At 43.2% G+C, this 23,793-nt stretch overlaps 1 protein-coding gene and 1 pseudogene across 1 annotated transcript; both read right to left on the bottom strand.

Annotated features, from left to right (window-relative positions):
• Nucleotides 1–3,518: 3,518 nt before the first annotated feature.
• LOC133908260 (cytochrome P450 CYP72A616-like) lies at nt 3,519–7,861 on the bottom strand. Its single transcript, XM_062350259.1, has 5 exons — nt 7,378–7,861; nt 5,272–5,492; nt 4,935–5,179; nt 4,463–4,847; nt 3,519–4,372 (listed from the first exon to the last, which is right to left on the bottom strand). Exons 1-5 carry the CDS (start codon nt 7,688–7,690, stop codon nt 3,944–3,946), a joined length of 1,593 nt encoding a protein of 530 aa, XP_062206243.1. The 5' UTR covers nt 7,691–7,861; the 3' UTR covers nt 3,519–3,943.
• A 14,826-nt stretch (nt 7,862–22,687) lies between these two features.
• Nucleotides 22,688–23,777, bottom strand: LOC133905052 (flavonoid 3',5'-hydroxylase-like; annotated as a pseudogene).
• Nucleotides 23,778–23,793: the final 16 nt, after the last annotated feature.

The raw sequence follows: 23,793 nt of genomic DNA, 5'->3' as shown, positions 1-23,793 counted from the left end.
CCGTGGTGTGGGCGCTCTGCGCCGTCCACGCACGGGCAGGGCACGAAAGTCACGCTGCATGGGCGCGCGAGCATGGACGGAGAGAGAGCGAGAGAGAAAGGAGAGAGCGGGAGAAGCGGAGGCCGTCCGGGGCGCGCAGGGATATTTCCTGAAGAGGGGAAATGGCGGCCGGTGACGCAGTGAGGTGGAGAGGGAGAAGAAAGAGGAGAGGCACGGCGGGCGAATTTAATCGTCCCCCGTTAGAAGCTAGTGGTACTGAAGGTGATGATAATTTACTTTCTGCAACTACTTTATTTACATACCATGATATTGGACACATTTATTAATTTAAGGTGCTACTTATATAATGTATGCATATGTTCGATGAAACAATTATATGGTCATGCTCGTATTGTTATTAGTATTTATTTGTTTCCTTGAAAATATCCAAAATATAGTAAAGGTCATGCCAAAACATTTCCTGATCAAACAAAACATAACAAGTCTCATGCCATATTTTTTTCTGATTTTTTTTTATATTCCTTGAACTTTACCGAAATTCAAGTAATGTGGTCAGTTACTGCTGTAATACAGTCAATTTATGACCAATTTGTTCGAATTTATGTCAATTTAGTTATCGTTAACATCGATCAATAAATCGTTAAATGCAGTCGGTAACCGTGTAAACCGACCGGTTATCGGTTCGTTGATTAGGTCTGAATTCTCGCCGTCAATAATACCCCTAACCAAGCTTACCTACAAATATTAATATATACAATCTACATTTAATAGCTATCATACCATGTCCGAATTAATATTCACAGTAAACTAGCATTTTCTAAACCTAAATCCTAAGTCATACCGTTATCATACAGTGCTAGTTCCTATGTCACACAATGCTACCCTACAATTATTACTCTGTACAATCTACATATTCAAAATTACCATACTACAAATAATATTCTGTATTTAATTGCTATCCTACCATATCGTAAGTAATATTGACAATTTTCTACTAAATACAGCATTTTCTAAATCCTAGGTCATACATGTCTAAACCCTATGTCATATAGTGCTACTGTACTTATTAACAACAATAAAAAGTATACAAGAACTTACCGAAAAGTGATCTTCAAATCTGTGGATCAAATGCAGTAGGGCTTCGCCGCGCTCTCTTCCTCTCCTCTCCTCCCTCTTCAGAGCTTTCTTTTTTTTTGATTAAAATGAGGATTTACCCTCAATTTTCGCCCTTTTATAGAGAAAGGGGGAGGCGGGCGGGCAGCCATCTCGACGCGGTTGAGCAGGTCGCTGTAGCCCTCTGAGCAGGCGGTTAAACCACCGTTCTCTTAGGAGGCAGTAAGGAGACCTAACCGCCTTCGAGAAGGGCTGCAACCCTATTAGACGTCTAATTTTACAATTTTTCTAAAAAATTCTATTTATTTAAATTTTTAATTAAAATATATATATAAATAAAAAAACTCGAGGGCCTGCACGTGCAAGGCGTGCCCCCAACCTCCGCGGACCTAGCAAGGCCCGCTCCAGAGCTCGCCAGACCCACCGCAGAGCCGACAGGGCACCTAGCGCGCAGAGCAAGATCCATGGTGGCGCTGCCGGTGATGCACCAACCATCGCCGGCCTGGCTGTCGTCTTTTGTTGATCTGATGTGTGCTCATGAGAAGAAACAAGTGCAAGTGGGTTGATAGCATATGGTGAGATGACGGTTTTGGAGTTTGGTTCCTCTTTCGGTCCAGGCGTTTTCGTGTCATGTTTCGTCTGTCACATCTGGGAGAAACAATAGACTCCCTCGGTGATCCATCGCTTAGACCGAAAAATACACGGAAGCATGATGCTAGCCAGATAGGCTTGTGAAGCCTCCGGGCTGACACGTCATAAATCCAATTTTAAGAAGTTAGGTCGAAGAACTAGCCCAACTAAATAACCATTCAAGCATGCATGTCCCAGCAATGGCGCGCGTACCTCCATTGCCAATCTACCCCACGGTCAAAATCTTGCATGTTCATGTCAAGTATTTCACATGCAGGTATGAATTGCGGCCTACAGTGTTATCGATGCCCGCAGACGAACCATGCGGACTCGGATCCTCTGCTTTGGTCACGTCACGTAAAGCCGGACGTCCACTGTGCCCCTTCCACTACAGGACGACAGGAAAAACGCTGGAGCAGTTCTCTGTTCTTTAGCATGTCGCCTGCGAGTGGTACGCCGTGGGCCCGCGCCACGGAGGCATTGGGCCTTACGAGGTCGGCCCATTTGAGGGGATCCAGCAGGCCCACTAGAAGGCCTGTCTCTGTCTCACGGTTTCATATTCTAGGACCAAGTGTGTGTATAATAACGATGTGAACTGATTTGACAGCCTGCCCAGCCAGTGGCAAAGTGCAATCTAGTGCGATGCAGTATTCACTGTGGATGAGTTCTACAATTATTCCTGTCCCATTTAAAAGCGACACTACCTTTAGTGTAGCTGTGGTTTACACGTCAGCTGATGGTGAGGTTCGTTTAGACTATACTAGCCAGATTGGCTTGTTATGATTCGTCCATTCATACTATAATGCAAATGGAGGTGCGGGTAGGAAAACGGACATGTAGAGATAATTGAATAGGAGCGTAACATATATGTTTATTGTCTAAAATTATTATTTCATGAGAAATATGTACTTAGTAAGGATTAATAGAAGTACTAAATTAAAAAAATTGAGGTCACGAGGATTTTTTGCCGGTGATTGAAGTTTTCGGAGGAAGACGTTGGATTTTTCTAGTCTCACATGTACGAGGGAATAAATGAGAGAGGTGTAAAAGAAAAAATTACATACAAAAGTAATTGAACAGCAGCACAGAATATGTGTTTGTGTCTAAAATTATTTTGTAGAAAATAAGTAAGAAGTACTAATTTGAAAGAAAAAAATTGAGATCACGCGAATTTTTTTTTCGACGACCGGAGTTCCTCAGTAAGACGCTGGATTTTTCTAATCCCATATGTTCGAGAGAATAAATGAGCGATTTATATTTGTTGTTATTTTTTTATAATAGAGTAAATATATTTTTATTTTTAAAAATATTTTGGAACAGTAGGTACAGTTGTACACAGCGCTGCTACAATGCGTTGGAACCCACGCTTTAGCAATGGTAGCTACAGCGAAGGAGAGACATGAGAGCTCGCCGATCGCTGGCCTTTATGATATATATATAGAGAGAGAGGATATACGTGCAGAGTTACGCATACACGCGGAATTTGTCCCATCATACAGCACTAACGACAAGGGTAGCTGATTACCTGCGTGCGCGTATGCGTAGGCGGTCTCATATTTTTTTGGATAGAACCAGGGCCTATTGTGGTTGTTAAATGTACGGATGGGCATGATCCATTTTTTATTCACTCTAGTTCAATTTAACTAATTAACCAGACAATATACGATAATTTTTTAATTAATTAATTAAGTTGAACTAAAATAAATCATTCATATTTATATCTAATTAGACACCACGTGAATATGACCATACGATCGTAACTCAAATGCAGCCTGTGAATTCAACGAGCATTTATTTTCTTGTTTGAGGACCAATTCAATATGACCCCAGTTACTTGTAGTCATGACCCTGACCAGTGCATACTGAAAACAGGGACTTGCTGCGGATCTGAAGTCTTGACTGGTAACTAAGTCATCGACACGTTTAACCTTACAATATTCACAACCGTGACTTGCAAGGATAGGTACTGTTACTTGCTTCCGCGGAGAGAGGCGGAGCATTCTTACAGTCCAACAAATTTTTTTATTTTATAGTATATTTTTTATATTTTATAATAATTTTTAAATTTTATTAATTCAACCTCTTATATTTTATTAATTCAGACTCTTATTATCAAACCTATTTAACTTTACCGGCCCCTTCGCCCAAGCTCCACTGATTATGCTGTACATGCAGGTTAACACATCCAAGTGCAGGCAGCTCAGGGAAGCCTCCTGAGCATGACCTGCGCGCCATGCTCCGGCTGCAGCATGCCGACGGGGAACGGCGCGTGCGTGTAGGCCGACGAGAGATCGAACGCGAAGCGCTGCAGGATCATGGCGAGCCCCATCTTGGCCTCGAGCAGCGCGAAGTTCTGGCCGATGCAGGTGCGCGGCCCCCAGCCGAAGGGGAAGAACGCCGGCACGTCCTTGGACGCCTTGGAGATCCCCTCCGCGAACCTCTCCGGCCTGAACTCGCTGGCGTCGGGACCCCACACGTCCTTGTCGTGGTGAATGCACAGCAGAGGAAGCATCAGCACCACGCCCGCCGGGTACCTGAAGCCGCCGAGCTCCATCGGCTTGTAAGTGCGGCGTTGGAGCGCCGTCAGCGGCGTGTACAGCCGCAGCACCTCGTACAGCACCATCGTTACCTGCAATTTGATCGCAATCACAATTCACAAGAGGCGGGCATTAAGATCGTTCAGAAACTGCGGATGAAATGAGCCTTCACATGTACTTACGATTCTCAGGCGGCTAAGGCCGTCGTAGTCCGGCGTTCTGGCGCCGAATACGTGAAGCACCTCCTCCCTCGCGCGGTCCTGCCACTCCGGGTGCATGCAGAGCACGATCATCGTCCACGTGAGCAGCACTGACGTGGTCTCCATGCCGGCGAAGTAGAACAGCTTGCACTCCCCGATCACGTCATCAGTGGTGATTCCGGCTTTCGAGTTGCCGGCACCCCGGCGGTGCTCCATGTTCGATTCCAGCAGCACGCCAAGAAGATCATCGCTAGTCGCCTTGCCGGTTCTCAAGCCGTTCTCTCTCTTCGCGATGATGCCCTTCAGGAGCCCTTCGATCTCTGATTGAATCTGCTTCATCCTTCGGTTGGTTTTGGTAGGCAGGTAGCTGCACGAAATGCTTTAGTGCTACCGTACGAGGAATGCCAATTGCTGCGTGACTGACATAGGCAAGCAGGAGTAAGAAAGAACTCACAAGTATCCAGGGATATGCATCTTGCTCATAGACTGCACGACGAGCTTAAGCTGCTCCCCCTGAAGCTGGAAAATCCTCCTGCCTTCGAGGTAGCTGCTGCCGAATGCGGCGCGGGAGATGACATCCCCTGTCAGGTTCTGCATCTCGGGCCAAACATCCACCTCGCATGCCTGTCCATCCGTAACCAAACCCTCCCACCTCTTCACTAAATCCGTGCAACATGCGGCAAAAGCCGGCAACATTCGCTGAAAATCAAAGATAGGTCATTGTCATATTCTGTACTAGGAATTCAGATTTCCATGCAATTGCATTGCCAAATTCAGGCATGTCAGGTCACCTTCAGTTTCTCGAGATGGAATGCGGGGTTGATGATCCTCCTGTGCTTGGCCCATTTCTCGCCATCGTGGCTGCCCACGCCGTTGTGCAGCCTCCTCTGAAGACTACCAAACTTGAGCTTCTCGAAGTGACCGAACTTGTTTGACAGAACTTCTCTCACCAGCTCGGGCTTGGTTATGGTCACCCTGGGCACCGGCCCGAGCCAGGTGATCGACGTTTTACCTGTCATTGTCAATCAATATCCGGTCATGCTTGTTAGTGTGTCGTGTGTTGACTTGTTGTGCCACTATTTCATTTTCTTTGGGGACTGCTGTCACAAATTGAATAAGCGAAGAGTGACCAATGAAACAAGAATTGTCGGACTTGAACTCTGGTCACAACAAGGTGAGTACATTTTTATTGGAACTGTTATAAATATCCAATAGGGAATAGGTGGTCCATGTTAGATATATGGGCTTAACATATTATATTTAAGAAGAATTCTAAACAAATCTTGCTAGATGAGGAGAGCCAATTGGGCTCTCTCTCAAAAGCAATGAAATCATTATCCACTTTGCCCAAATTCATACCAAGTAAAGGAACCAAACATGTTTATTTGTCCTCTAGCCTTGCTAGTGAAGGGTAGACAAAGGAATCAAACATATCCTAAATGGAGATGAGGGTGTATTTTTAGCTCCACATTGCTAGTAAAGTTGGATGAAGACCAAATTAAAAGGAGTTATCTCCTTTACCCATTTAGTATGTGTGGATGAGAGAATTAACAGAACACACGCGTGCTCGTCTCGTCATGGCCGGAGCGAAGGGTGCCCGACATCTGCGTGAATGGTCCATAAAAATTGGGTCCAGTAGCTTGCGCATGTGCGGCCTCCTTTTTGCAGTTTATTCTTTTACTTTATGGACAAACGAATGTATATGAAAACTATGTCGGTTAAAAATCCGATCATGGCATGTCTTAACCATGTAGTCTTCTCTACATATACCTGTCGGTCACCGTCACAAAAGATATACGCAATTAGGAGTTTGTATCTCTCTGTTGCGCCACCACACAACGGCGTGGGTGTGGGAGGCGTGATCGGAGAAGGATACCGTGGAGGTGGCGATGGAGTGGCTAGAGGGGGAGAAGCATCATGTGGATCCATGGTTGGAGTAGCGGTGGCGACAATAAAAGGGATAGGGTGAGAGTGAGAGAGAGGGATTGATTGAGAGCAATGAGAGTGATCGAGAGCACACGATTTTAAAGTTGCTTTGGAGAAACCAAGTAGTCAGGGGCAGGAAGTGATATGAATTTTTGAGTATCACTGCCAGTTTATAAATATAACCGGTCATGATAGCTATTATCACTGTCAGTTATTAAAGAAACATCTTTTGATGAATTATCTCTGTCAGTTCTAGCGAAGAATGGGCTGTGATAATTTGAATATCACTGATGGTTCGTGTATCACTATCGCTGCCAGTTCTTGATGGTTTAGTTTTTATATGCGTCTGGAGCTTACAAACTAACAGTGATACTTTATCGTTGTCATTATTTTTGAACCAACAGTGAAAACAGGCATGGATGACTCTTTCTGTACTAGTGATGATTAATCTTATTTTAATCATGGTGAGCAATACTCTGTGTTCATATTATAGAGTATATTAAATATGTATAGTTCTGTTACATATGTGTCTAGGTTATATATACTTATGTTACACAATAATGATAGTATATTCGTTTCTGTTATGATTTATTTAAAAATTAAATTAAACCTAAAAGTGCGTATGTATCCAACAGAACGTGCTACCTGGAAGTTTCCTGCTATTAGTACTATTCTTACAGAAGCTCTTGTCTTAGATATTTCAAGAGAAGTGGAAAAACTGGCTCAAAGAACTCTGAAGATCTGAAAATAGAAGATAACTTTGGGAGGCGGCTTAACTGAAATACTGGTGTCTTTCTTCAAGTGACACACTCGTTTTATTGTTACGAGGAGCAGGAACGTTCAAATGTTCAGTCCGAGAAAAGAATTTCGGTCAAACAAAAATATCAAAACCTGTTCCTTTAGATAGCATAATGATTAAGCACAGCAAGATCACGTATACCCCCAAGAAGGATACCAAGAAAGAAACGTACCGTGCTCCTTCATGGCCTGATGGAACAGCGGCATCGTCCTGGGCACGATGTCGTGGCAGCCCAGCGGGATGGGCCGGGACCTGGCTTCCCGGTTGAGCCGCTCGGTCAACGGCGCGTCCCCTGCGACGGAGCGGTACGCCGTGCCGCGGAGGCCCTGCGACCGGAGCGCCCGGTCCAGTCGCCGCGGCCGCCACCATGCCCACTCCAGCGCGCGCACGGCGCACCAGGCCAGGGCCGCCAACAGCAGCAGCAGCTTCCACGGGAAAGCCGCCTGCGACTCGCCGCCGAGCCACCCCATCACGCTGGCCCCCATGGCCGTGTTGGCTGTGGCTGTGCCGCGGCCTGTGGGGTGCTGGCTAGCTAGCGTCTAGCGCACGGGATTCTTTTGGGCGCAGGAGCCGTGTGCGCTCTGCAGCTGACTGGGGAATCGAATGATTTTTTTTTTCTTTCTAGCCCGGGCCGATCAAGTGGGAGTACGAGTGGTAGCTGCCACCATACGTACGCTTTTATAGAATAGTTGGGTTGCTTTAGAGTTTCGATCGTCCGCATACTTTTCTTTTCTCCGTTCGAGTTTAGTTCTGGCATATTCTCGCTATTTCTGCTATGGCTCTACGTATAGTTTTCTAAACAGGGACACGCCCTACTAATTATATTATTAAAAAAGTACGTAGTGTGAGAAACTAAATGTTTGTATGCGATAAGGTAGTGATAATATTTGATATGTTTTGAATTTGGTTAGCATGTGTTTATGGATATTTTTTTTTCATGTTTAACTCGAGTTGATAGTATTTGAAATTAGCGAATTCTTCACTGTACACAGAAAAATTACACACCGGAAGTTTTGGTATAAACATCGGATGTTCCGATATTCATCGGAAGTTCTGGTGTGGGCTGTGTGTATTCGTTGCAGAGAACAATTCTTCGGACGAAATTAAAGATCAATGCATCGGAAGGTCCGGTGAATATGGTGGTTACACCGAAGGGTATTACCGAAGCATTTTCAGTGCTAAAGCAAAAATGAAAGTAAACACCGGATGTCCAGTGATGAACTTTAAGAGCGTCGGAGTATTTTCTGCAGAGAGGAGATTTTTGGCACCAAGTTTGATTATGTACGCCAGATAGGTCGGTGCTAAGATTATGAACATCAAAGAATGCACCAGACCTTTTATTGTAGATATGTTGCAGAAGAGTAGTTCAGTAGATTGGCACATATCGGATTATCTGCTGATAGACATGAGATTATCGGAAGCTTTCACTAAATCTTTTCTTACAGAGAGCAAAGTTTTCCTAGAACAAATAGTATTACACTCACCGAATGGTCCGGTGTTCAGGAGCAGAACACACCGGAACATCCGTTGTTCATGTTTTCTGCAGGATGTGCTCTAAGTTGAAGTTTTTTATTTTGTGCTAACCTAGAGATGTTTTAGAGTGTGGAGAAATGTGTTTGCTTGTTTCAATGAGTACAGGTGACAGATGCAACTTGACGGTCAATGGTGGGTGATTGGGGCTAAGCAGGTGCTTGATGCCGGACAATCAAGGATGGCTAGATAGAGTTAAGAATGATCCTAACTGCACACATGAAGGTCAAGCAAAGCATGAAACGGAGGATGAAAATGTCATTGATAAAGTCAAACAAAAGATATGTCGGTGTAAGTGACATGGCGGCTAGAGGGATCGGGAGCAAGAGAAATTTACCGGTGATCAAGATCATAAGACGGAGGATACGCATCATTATCAGAGCGTTTGCTTCAGGTGGAAGCAAGTGGCGGTTAGTCACGCTTTGAGAAGTGTGCTAGGGTTTCGCGGTTTGGCTTTAAAACCGTGGGAGATATTGGGGAGTATGTGGCACCATCGCGAAACTTACGCCGAGACGAAGCAAAGTCGTAAAGGTGTCACAACCGTCCGATGAATGGAGAAGAAAATAGACTAAAATACCATCAACGATAGATAGAAATTTACTACAAGAGAGGGGTATTTTAGGGAAAAAATTAGAAAACTTAGAGATCAAATTTCCTATGCCTATAAATAAAGGGGTAGGGTTATAAGAGAGGGTGAACAAGCCATTTAAGCCTATTGTATCACTCATTTAAGAGCCTAGTGCTAGGGTTTTAGAGGATAGGAAGAGAAGTGCTTAGCCTATGTATTATATGAGAGTTTTGTGAGTAAAAATCTTTATAATCTACTAAAATAGGGCTAACATCTTTTGTAATGAAGTTTATTTTTCTTCATGTTAGTTTGCTCATATCCTTCTAGTTTCCCTCTATTTGTCCATTGCAAGTTTGAAAGTCTTTCATTTTTTGGATTTGATTTTGTTTTGGTTTTTAGGGTGAAATTTCAGCATATTGTGAGGTTATTCTTTTTTTTTACTAGAGGCATAAAATTCACATACACATGCTTATATGATGGGGTCTTAAATTTTTTGCCTCTAGACAATCAACTTAGAGAGTTTCGTTGCTCAGTCTTCATCCTTTCTTGTTTCTTTGCTAGTTGTGATCTTTCGAGTGCTAAGACACATGTATTGATTTTAAATGGAACATATGATTCATATATCATTCGTGGAGTCATATTACCTCGATTTTCTCTTGTTAAAACTTTTCTCGATTTTTGCTTTTGCTTGAGTTTTGAGATGCATCGGGTGATCCAAATAGGAGAAGACTATCGATTTCATAAGAAATTTGTTGAGACGCCTATTCACCCTGTATAATTGCTAATCTCGTTCCTACAATTGGTATCAGAGCTGATTTAATTATTTGTTGACCTTAACCGGCTTTGTGATCCATATGCGACATGGAGAGAAGTGGAAAGATTCCCTTGTTTGATGGCCATAATTTTTCATACTAAAAGGTGTGCATAGAGGTTTATCTTCTAAGTCAAGGAAGTGCAATATAGGAAGTAGTTGATTCTAATTACGAGATCTCTGCTGCTCGTACGACTCAGGTTCAAATCGAACAATATGAGGCCAACAACAAAGCTAGAAATATTTTGTTCATTAGCCTAAGTCGAAATGAGTTTTACATAGTCCAGCATCTCCGTATTGTCCGGGAGATCTGAAATATTCTGAGTGTCTTTCATTAAGGCATAATCAGATTAAGATCAGACACCAAATCATATACAACCAAGAATAACAAATGTTAGTGCAAGGCCGCGAAGAGTCTTTGGATGCGATGTTTGCTTGCTTTGATGAGATTGTTATCAATCTTTGATTAACTGTTGATTTTCCCTATTCTTACCACGAGAGAGGGATCAAGCTTCTCTATTCTCTTGATCGTAGCATATGGAAAGTGAAGATCTCGAGCATTGAAGAGTCTCCAAGTTATGACATGTTAACTTGTGATGAGCTATTTAGCAAGCTCAAATCCACCGAGATAATCATGGCGGCTCAGATCGATCTCGAAAATCACCTATCTTAGGCCTAATTATAAGTCTGTCTCTATTGAACTTGTATTGCTTAGGTCTAGGTCCGATGTTGAGAAGTGTGAGAGTTGCTTGATTGTCATGGCTGAACTTGTTGAGCTTCGTAATGTGCATGCTCAAATCATCAGTCGGTTTGAGAGTGCTTGTAAGAATTACCCTTTGCTTGTAAAGGATATCAAACTAAAAGACAAGCGCCTGAAGGAGCTAGATCCTAGATTGGAGAGTACTGGGAGTTCTAAGGATGTGCAACCAAATTAGTCCATCTGCACCATCTTTCAGGACAAACTCAGCTGGGTTTAGGGCAAGTTCAAAAGCTTTTGACCGAGAAGAGTACCTCCTTTCTCTGGCGGAGAAGTGCTCAAAGGGCAAAGGGAAAATGATTTTTATCTTGGCTAAGACAGGGATGTGTGCTGATAAGGTGGGTTTGGCTCTTGGGTTGGGTTTTGAGAGGGTGTCTTACAGTGGGGAGAGTAAGACTGTGTTCACCACACCTACTACCTTAAAAGCTGAGATGTTCGAAATCAATGGCGCAACACAACCCATCAAAAACCAATTCCTTAACCCACAAAAAAGAAACCCACACCACAATCAAGAGAGCTCCACAACCTAAGCTGAAAGATCCCTGAGTGATCGACATTCGAGTTCCCAAGAGATGCTACCACTGCACCTACTACCAGAGAGAGGGTCACTTGGTTGGGTTTTGCTTTCGCTATAGGAGAGATGAGCGGCATGAGTGGAAGTGGAGCACTCGGGATATGTACTGCCCCTCTGTTGGTGTACATGAGCCTTTTCCTCACTTTCACTCATGAATCCCTAGCGCTTTTCAATCTCTTCATAGAGATGTTGCCCGACGTGGATTTTGCCATGACTCATATAGTTTTGGTCCACGTGTAAGAGGTTTTGAATCTTAGCGCTTTGGCGAACCATGTTTTCCTCATCGTTGTACTCGCCTTCAGTGTACTAGACTTGTTTTACATGTACCTGCTTTTACCACTTAAGGGTGGATGACCCAGTACTGGATTCCCAAGAGGTTTTTAACTAACCCCAGTACTGAGTCATCCACCTATTATTCTTCTCATATGTAGGTAGCAGGCGGAGGTCTAGAGAACAAATGGCCCATTGACTTCAGTTGTTCACGCCATATGACTGAAGATTCATCATGGTTCTCCAACCTCACCCCCATGAAGCGACACGAGTACATCACATTCAGGGATGATCGAAAAGGACGGGTGAAAGCCAAAGGTATGGTAAGGGTAAATGAGAGTTTCACTCTCAAGAATGTAGCTTTGGTGGAGCATCTAGAATACAACCTTCTCTCTGTATCTCAGTTGTTAGATGAGGATTTGGAAGTGCGTTTCAAACGCGATACTTCTCGAGTTCTCAATTCTTTTGCCGCATTGATTTGCAAGATTTCTCGAGTTGGGAGAGTTTTTGGAGTTGATTTTTCTGAGCCTTTTGGTTCTTCTTGTTGTTTGATTGCTCAATCTTCTTCTGAGCTTTGGATGTGACATAGAAGACTAGGGCACATGAACTTTGCTTTACTTACTCATTTGAGTGCCCTAGGCTTGATCCGATGATTGCCCAAACTCAAGTTTGAGAAGAATCTTGTTTGTGCTCCTTGACAGCATGGAAAAATGGTTGGTGCCTCCCACCCACCAGTCAATCTGGTCATGACTGAATGACCGGTAGAACTTCTCCATATGGACACTATTTGTCCTTCTCGAGTTTGTTCGATGGATGGAAAGTGGTATGCTCTTGTCATTATTATGATTTCTCTCATTACTCTTGAGTCTTCTTTCTTGTGAGCAAGGATGAAGTGTTCTCACACTTTCAAAGCTTAGTTTTGAGATTGTTCAAAGAACTCCCGGATACATTGAAAGCAATTTGCAGTGGTAATAGCACCGAGTTAAAGAACTATCTCTTTGATGCTTTCTACCTTGAGTATGGCTTTGAGCATCAGTTTTCTACCCCACACGTTGCTCAACAAAATGGCATGGTCGAAAGAAGGAACATGACTTCGGTTGAGATGGCTCGGATGATGCTCGATGAGCATAGGACTCCTAGAAAGTTTTGAGTTGAGGCCATTAGCATAGCTCAAATCAGATTTTCTTACGCTCGATCTTGAATTTGACTTCTTATGAGTTGCGCTTTAGGAGGAAGCTAAATGTTTCGCATTTGAGAGTTTTTGGGTGTTGGTGCTTCATCCTAAAGCGTGGCAATCTTAACAAGTTTGAGTCGCGATTTTCCGATGGCTTTTTTTAGGGTATTCTCTTCATAGTTATGCTTACAGGGTTTACAATATTTACACTAACACTATCATGGAATTTTGTTATGTGACTTCTGATGAGTCAACCCCTGTGCTAGTTCTGTTTTTGAGTGTGCATGTGATCAGAAGATGAGTGAGAGCATCTTTATAGATGGCAACTTTCCATCTCTTGGTGATGATGAGGCTGATCCACTACTTTCCTCTACCGCACCTGCTCCAGAGCTAGCTCCTGCTTCTTCTACTCCAGCAAAGGATCCTGCAGCTCTTAGGGAAGAATTTTAGTGACCAAAGCAAAATGGCATGCCTAGGGGAAGAATAAGCGAGAAAACAAAATGCTTAGGGACGCCAAGATTGAAAAAAGGGGGACAAAATGAACGAGCTCTTGCATGGGTCGATCAAGAAAGATAGTGGCAATAGGGGGATAATTATCTCCATAACGACCACAATAAAAGGGGTACAAAATAAATGTAAGGACAAGTTATAACAACGATAAATATTTTTTCTTACAATTGCTATCATTGTTTGTTCTTACCATGCATCCAAACAAGTAGGTAAGGCCTTATGTCATTTATATTTGGTTTTTGCTTTTCAATTAGTATATTTTAGTATTTGCCACTTATTTTGATTGTGTTGTCATCAATCATCAAGATGAGGAAGATTATAGCGAACATGACCCTTTTAGGGTATGTATGTGATTTTGATGATTAATAACAATATAGTCAATGAGACTAATATGTTTGTCAAGTATATGCTTTAGTAGGTCTTATGGATACAATATACGAAGAAGTTCCAGAAAAAATAACATCACTGGATGGTTTGGTGCTCTGGCTGTTATACACGTCCGAGTATTTTTCAGCTCAGAGGAGTAAAAGAAGAAGAGTACACCGGATGTTCTAGTGCTCAGCAAGTGTGCACACCATAGCATTTTGTCTCAGCAGAATATCCTGTAGTTCAACACACCGGATGATCTGGTGTTAATGAGAAGTGCACACCAGAGCATTTTCTAGGAGCAAATTTTTCAGTGCAAAAGATTTGAACTCATCGGATGGTCCGACGATGAATAGAAGAATACACCGAAGGCTTAACCGGAGTATTTTCTAGAAGGTTTTCAAAGCTATAAGAAGTTGTACATACTGGATGGTCCTGTGATCATGTATACATGCCAGACAATTGAATAGTAAGAAGTTGCTCGGTTAGGCTCAAGTATACATACCAGATGGTCCGGTGATGGAGTTGAAGGTTACACCAAAATGTTCGGTGTTCACAAATGGATTTGAGTGGAGTTCCAACGGCTAGTTTGTACTGTTGCATACATCGGATGGTCTAGTGTTGGCACTGCTGTTGACACTAGATCATCCGATATTCATAGTTTGTTGGAGCTATTAGAGCAAAGGCTAGTTTATGGGGTTGAGACTATAAATGCCCCCACTTGGCTATTTGAGTATGCTAGAATCCGAGGAAGCTTATAGACACTTGAGAAGACATCCATGCCACAAAAATGCTAAAATGATCATCGAATGCAATTAAGCACAAGATTAGAGAATGATTAGTGCTAATAGGACTAGAGAGAGTTGTTGCTAGGTGTTGCTACCTAGAGAAGGGATCAAGAATGGTCCTACAATATACCAAGTGGTACGCCAGCATTTTGGGCCTTGGTGACTCAAGTTTTTTGACCCTTCGACTTGGTGTGAAGCGGTGACAAGACTCTTGTACGTAGATGCAAAGACCCTTATCTTGGTGACTCAAGATCCAAAGTGAAGATGACAGTAAGTAACCGGAGGAGAGGCTTTGGTGAGGTATTGTCTTGGTGGCTTAGATACTCAATCTATTTGAGGCATGGGTGGCTTAAGGGCTGTGACCGGGTGCTGTACGGGAGTTATAGCCTAGGTGGCTCCTCTAACGTGAACTAGAGGTAGTGTTTATACTATCGATATCATTGGATAAAAATCTCTTGTACCGAATTTGTTCTTTATACCTTATTTATATTTCTACATTTACTTCTTACAATCTTGCATGTTTACCTTCATAGAGTAGTTTACTACAATTAACTATAGGTTATAAACCTTTTGAATGGTAGAGTAAACACACTAGATAAATTTAAAGTATTTAGATAAAATTGATATAGATTTATATTGTGAAGTTTTTGAAGTCAAATAATTTTAAATATTCTAATTCACTCTCTGTTAAGACAGTTACCGATCATTTCACTTCTGATTCGGCTTGCAAACCATCTTCCTAGCAGCCAGAGGTGGCATATTTTTGTTTACATCCAGATCTCTCTTTCTATAAGCGTCAATTTGTTTTATCACTGCTGGTGGGAGCTTTAAAGAGCACATGTAGGGTTCTATGTACAGTCCCGGCAGGTGGTCTTCTCCGGGCACGCGTATAACAGCATGATGAAATTTGGAAAAGGAAATTCGGCGGCTAGATGAGGAAAAACGCTCAAGCACAAGAAATGGGACACGTTCCCATGTCAGCTTAGTTCAAGTGATTGCATCAGATGGCCTATTAGGAACACATGATTTTCCCTCCTCAATCCTGTGAAATTGTCAGACAGTTCCCATGGAGTTTCTACGTTTGGCACAGGCCGTAAGGTTTCATCAGGAATGTGAGAATCTTTCCTGGTTCCTACACAAAATAAAAAGTAAAATACAACCAACGGTCATTAAACTTGTCTTGGGGTGTCAGTTACCTCATGAACACTCAAACTGCATTTTCATACTCTAAACATGCTAAATAGTTTACTCGAGGTTTAAATCTACTTTGTCAGCATCCAACCCACCTTTTGGCATGCTGAGTTACTAATTGTTATAGGATGATTAGAGGGCACATGTAGACGATTAAAGGCTAATTAAGAAGATTCGGACCTCGAGCGAACCATTTAACAAGTTTAGAAGCACAAAACTACATTTTAAGAGTTCATTGACTAATGTGATATACTCTTAAACAAGTTTAAGGGTCGATTATGTACTTTACTCAAAATTAAACTTTTCCTATGGAATTTGTGTCTTCCAATAAAGCTATCATGCTTGGAACGCGAGAATTTGGCAAGATCTCTACGAGAATATGGTTCATGTGAAAGTCCTGCAACACTCTTACACTCGTGCGTACCAAACTGGCCTCTATCACCGTACCAAACCTGATAAGGCTGGATCGCACCAAGTGGTGTGCCGTCGTGCTATTCTCTTTGCGGGCAATTAATTTTTTGGCTCCTTACGATAAGTAATTTCACTCTCTCACTTACATATGGATCCATATGAATCATTAACAATAGACTAAGATAGTAAATTGTTAATCACTCACTCAGAAAAGTGTCAAAAAATTAATTGATCCAGTCTTTTTTTGCTACTTTGAGGGTTTCCTAGAGGAAAGAATCAAAGTTAGCTCGATGATCCTGGAAAAGTTTGGCTCCGGTATTCTCACGGTACAAACGCACGCCCAACAGTTATACTGTGGGGTGTTTATACAAATGGTCCGAACGAAAGCATATCTGGAATCTCACCATGGAAACGAAAAATGAAAGGGAGATAGACACTTGTCTAGACCACCGCAAGCCCAAAGCCTAAAAACTGATCGTGCACCGGGTATACATTGCCCAAGCGCATGACATTGCCAAGTGCATCGGGTATACCTAATCTGATCGTGCACCTTTGTCTCTTTCAGCTGCAACTTTGCCTGCGAGTGCTTGACAGCGCCTGCTGCGCATCTGTTGGAGCTTGCTCTTGGCCGGGAAGAGAGCAGCGCGGCATAGGAGCCATGTGACCGCCACTTTTTTTTTATTCCATTCGTGATTGCTTTTCTTGGTTCAGGTAAAGGTGCGGACGGGGCAAGGGACGGCCGGCCTGCTTAGAAAACAAGAATTTGACGGTTAGCCTAGTAGAATATTTGGGAAATCATGCGTCAGTATAATACAAAGTTTATAAACACGTGCTACGGTGCTCTGCAATTGGAAGGAACCGTTGCAATTCATTTGAGGTGTAGGCCGACTCCAGCGGCATCGGCAAAACCAGGCCGCATCACTTTGCCTACTTTTTCTTCTCCTCCCATCCCACATCCATCTCCAGTAGAAATGGCATCGGCTGCTACTGGAATACAGACAGAAGGAGCCAATGGCAAACTTACAGACCGTAAGAGCATTCCACAACATTGTTTACAGAGGTTAACTATGGACTTAAAAGGAGGAGAAGTGTAATGTAAGTTAGGAAATAAAATATTTATTGGAGATTAAAAAATAAGAGATACTATAATAGTATTAAGTGATATTGTAATAATATTATAAGAGATGAATTTTTTTATATCTGCTGGAGATGGCCTTACGCGGATTGGTAATCGGTTTAGCAAAAATAGACTCAGATTATCTATGCAAATCCAAACTTTCTGTCATGAAAACAAATATTATATCCGATTGTGACGGTTTGAAAAGTATAGTGGATAGCAGTCAAGGCTTATCTTGAAGCACGAGAACAATAATATATGTAGAACATAAGCGCATGTGCTCTTTTTATCCGGTCGATATCAAATTTATATTGAGCAGGGGAAAACCATTAGGCCAATGAGTGACTAGCATAGCACGCGGTACATATTGGACGTTTTGTTCCCATCCATCGACAAGGTCCATCTCACGCCCCATGTGGATTATTGTGATGTTAAAGAAAGGGAGGCAAAGTTGGCCTAGCTGAAATCGTGGACAATGGCGTGTAGGTAGCTTTGGAAGGTGATCGAGGAGCGCAGGATTTGCTTCCAAGTCGTTGCATTTGCGATCGATGGACATCTAGAATCAAATTAAGTCTGCAGCTCATGGTGATATAACGTGCAGTCTCTTTACGTGCATGTATTTGATGCATGGCATGCAATGCGTCCTTTTTATCTCACGTACAACTTTAATGGTGCAACACAGCAAGCACTAAAACGCACTGCTTTGTGGTGCTGCATGCATATGAAAAAGAAAAATAATAAAATTACTAATGTCATTCACATGCAACACTATTTAGAAACTACAAAATACTGTAGTTTTCAAACCAAGCATTCAAATTAAAATCCGATTGCCTATTGTGTTCTTTGAGATGAGTGCTTCAAAACCAGACCCCACTTGAATATATTTGGATGATTTCTTTTTTTCAAAAGCAACTTGGTTGAAAAAATGCTTCCAAGTTCATTAATACTTGCTCACAATTTCTCAAATACTTGCGTGAATATCTAAGCTGAATAAGTGAATGTTTTTTCATTATCTGATGCAGGCAATTTTAACAAGACACTGAAGTATTTTAATTGGACCAGTTTGGCATTTTTTAACCATGATGTAGGTAACATGTGTCTCTCCGAGAATTTTACGTTAAAATATAGGTAGTACAAATCTTATTTTTTTTTAAAAAAAATACAAGGATTATCATGGTTCAAACGGATTATAAATCAGATATACAGTTGAGCAAATATAAACATTCCAAGTTTATTAGATCATACTTTTCATGTATTCACACTTGCACTTGGTTTTAAATGCACCCACAAGGCTCAAAATGGAAAAACACATGTGTAGGCCATAGGCGCTTGTTCTGCTCACATGTGAATGGGAAAAAGATTAATTAACTTTAGCTTTCCAAAAAAGATAGTTTAATTAAACTCAAATTTCCAAAAACGACCGATCATGTGGGAAGTCAAAAGCACGCACGACCAATATTTAGCCCTGTCCTTTTCAACCTTTAACTCTAATACAGGCATAGGACATCCATTAGGTATCGAAATCGGGTGAAATACCCCCATGAAGCCAATCCACCCTGATTTTGGTCTGAGTTTGCAGTGGTTTTGACACGTAGGCATGACATGGTAGACATGTTAGCAACCCACTTTGTGAAGCAGCAGGAAAATAAACCCCCCTGCCCAACTCTCTCTCTTCACGGGCCTCGCACAAATTCAACTCTAGTGCCTTGCTTGAAGGCTTGTATCTAGGCCTTGTTTGAGTGGCCCTGCACATGCAGGCTTCCTTCTCTCTTATGGCTCGCATCAGCAGTTCGGCCAGGGGACGGTGAGGGTGAAGGTAGAGTTGGTCAATTGGGTTGCCTCGAGATCTATTACTATAAGCACAACTTAGGTACGCTATGTCGGCATAGCAAAACCCAGCCACCTTGCCCCTTGCTGCTGCCCAGCCCCGTTTTGTCCGTCCACACGTCACCGCCTCACCACATCGTCGTCCAGCCTAGTTTCTCGCAGGCTGCGCTGTGGGCCGAGCCTTCGACACGCAGGTCGGGACGACATGATCAGATTAGTTAAACATGCTTAATTGGGCCATGTCTAGCTAGATCCACACCAGCCCCGCCGAGAGACCCATTTGGCCAGGTCTAGGTGGAGGAGGCGCACGGCAATGAAGTAGTTGTGCTAGGGCAAAGTCAAAGGAGGAAGCATTTGTTTGTGGCATATCGTCAAACACTCTGCGGGCGTTATGGAAGAGCCTAAGGAAAGAGCAACTCGGCGTCCGCGGCGCCGTGAAGACTCCCTCATCGAGAAGCAAAACGGCATCGCGAGCACCATCGCGCGCTGCAAAGAGTCCCTCCACTGACGAGGCTGGCAGCGGGCAACTCGTCCGATTCGTATTCGCTGTCCAGTTCCTACGAAGGACGCTACTTTGCTTGTTCTCTGGTTCTATAAATCGGGCAAGGGGCGATGCATTTCATTGACATATAATCAAATATCAATCTTTTCAATGGCAAATCTCCATTTATACGGAGCGGAGTGCGTATCCAATAACTCACGACGGAAACAAACAGATCGATCGATCGCAAGGACGCCATCCATCACAACCGACGCAACCAATTAGCCAAGCGAGGTTCAGCCATGCAGTGCCTGGCGCGGGCAGTTGCTCGGAGCGCGCGCGCGGTGGCGGAGGTTCGTCGCCACCATCGGCGGCGTCCAGGGCAATATGAATTCGGAATACCTGAAGGATTGGCAGAGGATACGGGCCCAGTTGGCCAAGTTTACACTGCGGAGGAGGGAGACAAGATCTAGAGACAGTGCTGTATCGCCGTAGGTGGCCGCATATTATACGAACTTTGGCTTCGAATTTTATATTGTTATAAGCTGTAGTATTGTCCATGCAATTACACAGCTTGCTTTACTTTTTATAATTAAAGTTAGATGCTGTTTTTCTTTTTTTCGATTTAAGAAATTATCTTTTCTATACGTGCCCACTATGTCGATGGGAGTTATTTTATATCTCTTGGAGAATTTCTGGTACTTAGAACTACCATACTAAAACATTTATTTATTCCACTTTTATGCAATTACATGGCCTCAAAAGTTCGTACCTCCTGTCGTGTTAAAAGGAAAATGATTGTACACTAAAATTTGGATGAAATACTGATTCACATGCTTACAACATAATTTTTGAGATGGCTTATAGCATAATTTAATGATTAATTGTAGTGGAGAAAACTTATCGGCTAGCTGTTGAAATTTACCATGGTTAGTAAAAAACCTAAAGGAGAAAAACAACAAAAAAGAAAGAAAAGAAAGAGAAGAAGCATGGTTACATAGGCCTCATGGGAGAAAAAGTGAGGACCCACCAGAAACAGGCCCGTTCCCCTACGGGTGCCTGCCAAACTTTTTTATTTTTTAATAAAAAACTGTAAAAATAGGTATCCGTTTTAAAAAATCGCACATCTAGACACATATTGCCGGTTGATATATGTCGTTCTTCTAATAAACGACAGGTTAAAAAAAATAAACATATTATTCTTCCAACAGATAATATAAAAATAAAAAATATTATGTTCCATTGCTTAAAAAATCACAACATTACCAAAATAGTCATTAAAAATTCTAAAAAAATGTATGATGTAGAGGATGTTATAATATAGATCTTAAAAAAATTTCAACTCAAATAATTACTTGTACAATAAGAAATTAAAAAAAGACAAATTACTGAGTGCTTCGCATGTCCCTTGTGCAAGGGAGGGGTAAAAAGGTCATATCACAATTGGTTTTAGGCTGAAAAATGCAAATGGGCTAAAGAGGGAACAATGGCAGTTCACAAACCAATCACCTCGTTAGAGTGATATTTTCTGATGACCAACCTTTAGAGTGGCGTTCTCCGAACTGCCATTCATTGAAGTGGTCTTCATGAAATTTCCCCAGGTTGGCAGAGGCTTACCAGCTAGTTTAAAGAAACTGGAAAGGAGCCAAACGCACAAAATTGTGTGGACAATCAGATTTCAACAGTAATTTCAATCGGCAATGTGACATGAAGATGCAAAAATTATTTTTACGAATTGGAAAATACCCATTAGACAGAGAGGGAAATCAGATCAAGCAATCATCAACAAATGGAGCTTGAAATCATACATATTGTTAAAGAGGTGATACCAACATATCATAATAGCAAAACCATTAGATAGATTGCCCAAAGGGTTCGATCTATTCGTAATTTACACGGCATGCATAACATAAGACTGTGAAGTGGCATACTCCATTTTGCGCGCATATAGGAAAGCAACAAAGCGATGATTACAAGCTCACAACCTCTCAAACTATCCTTCACGTAGCTGGTAATAGGGGCTTGTGAGAGGGGATGGCTAGTAGCTGACCTAATGGTTATTTGCTTACAATTGTTCAAGTTTAAGTGCCCATGTTTGCATACATGCAAACGCATTCAATGATACTAGTGTGTCTATGCTGTGTTGTTTTAGATTTTTTTTGACGAAAGAGCAGGAGGATGCTCATTTCATTACCATTAGAAGAAACAAATAAAAAAAAGAATCGGAAGAACCGGCAGGAAGCGAAGCAAAGTACAATACCTGTGTGAGTGTGATGTGTTGCGTGTCTATTGCCAGGAAGCACAACAACATCTCGAACTTTGCATAATAGATGACTACAGAAAGAATACACTAAAAAGAACAGAATTTGTGCAGCTGCAGCAGAGTATGAGGAAGGAACCATAGAGTAAGTGAGTAACTCACTTGTAAGTTGTAACCTGGAATAAATAACAATCTTCTGAATGGTGCCTATGAAGCGCTCGGCTTGCTCGGCCTGCAGCTGGAAGATCCTTCTTCCTTCAAGGTGAGGGAAATGATATCTCCGGTGAGGGCCTGGAACTCCGGCCAGACATCCATGATCCAGCTCGCACGAACCTTCAGAATCAAGGCACTGCGTCCATCTGCTGACAAGCTCTTCGCAGCACGCAGAAAACGCCGGCAGCATGAGCTGCAAGGTCACTCGCTCCAAGGATCAATCACAAACCCGGAGGAAGTAAATAATTTCACAATCATCTATCTATTATCTTAATATTTGAGTGTTAAAAGGAGCTTCCACATTCGTTCTCAAGACTTTGAAATTACCACCTTAATCTAAGGTAAAAGAAAAGGATCTATGTCATTGATTGTCGTGGACCTAATTATAACGATATAGATTTAATTTAAAAGAATTTGTATTTGAGTTGAAATATGGGGTAACCAACTAAAATTAGGACTTTAAATCCTCGTATGGAATACGTTGCAAAGAAAGTCTGCCAGCCAAATCAATCAGAAATAGCTATAGAAAAAAGGCGCAAGGAAGTACGTGGGCTGTTTGCCTGACGAACGAACGGGTGTCACAGACCTTGCTGGGTAATAGGAGCTAGAGAGGGTCTAGAGGAGAAGAAGACGTCTAGAGGTAGGAGCTACACGGTAGCAGAAGGGAATGGGGAAGAAGAATGCCGGTTTTGTTCCATCCCGAGCGGTTGCTGCCTGTTTCCCTTTTGTAGCCGTATTCCTTGATGGACCGGCCAGTCCCGTCCAGGGGAGGAGGGGAAAACGCCAGCCTGCAGACGCCGACGCCAGCCCAGTAGCGAAGACTGTGTCCGGAGGCGGTGTGACTGGCGTGGAGGAGAGCACGGCGGCCGAACAGCGTGTCCGTGCCCGCCATGAACATGTCGAAGATGAGGCCCTTGATGTTGACCTTGGCGATGGTCTCGCTGCTCTTGTCGTCGGCGCCGGTGTCCATGCTAGCGTGGAGCTTGTCGACGAAGTAATGGTGGTCCTCGCGCGCTGTCCTCGACCGTGGCCGCGTGCTCCGCCAGAAGCTTGGTGATGAGGCCATCGAACTGGTGGTGGATCCGCCGCAGCTTCGCCTGTGCGCCCTGCAAGTCTAGACGCGCCAGCGCCGTCACGATGTCGCTGATGTTGAACAGCCCGCGCCCGGCAGCAGCGACACGATCATGTCCTTGTAGCTGTTGGACTCGTCCCCCTGCACATCGAACACCCGCTTGTTCAGGGTGATCTGCGTGACGATGTTGAAGAGTGCGCACACGAGCACCTCCGGCACGACGACAGGGCGCTCGGCCTCGACCAACTTCACCATGCCCCGTAGCAACTTGCCAGCCTCGTCGCGGCTCACGTGTGCCTAGTCCATGAGCGCGCGCGCCCCGAGAGGGTGCACACTCGCCAGCTCCCGTCTCAGCTTCGCGCTTGGTGACGACGTGGCCCTTGTTGACGCCCATGAAGAGCCCGGACTGTGGCTGTGACTGCGCCATGAAGATGGACTCTTCCCACGGCTTGTAGCTGGCGATCAGTAGCTGGATCTCGCCCTTGAGGTGCGCCGTCTTCAGGAACAACGGGATCATCACATCCGTCATGCCGCGGAAGAAGTTGTCCGTGTGATCAGCGATAGGGAAATGCCACCGCAGGGACTCGGTGCTGCTTCGTGCACCTGACGGGCCTGTCTGATACACTGAGCCTGCGCAGCAACATGTAGCCATCGTAGTTGATGCCTTG

This window comes from Phragmites australis, chromosome 2, assembly GCF_958298935.1.
Source record: "Phragmites australis chromosome 2, lpPhrAust1.1, whole genome shotgun sequence".
NCBI lineage: Eukaryota > Viridiplantae > Streptophyta > Magnoliopsida > Poales > Poaceae > Phragmites > Phragmites australis.
Note: the sequence above shows the minus strand (reverse complement) of the source record. Positions and strands in the feature narration are given on the sequence as shown.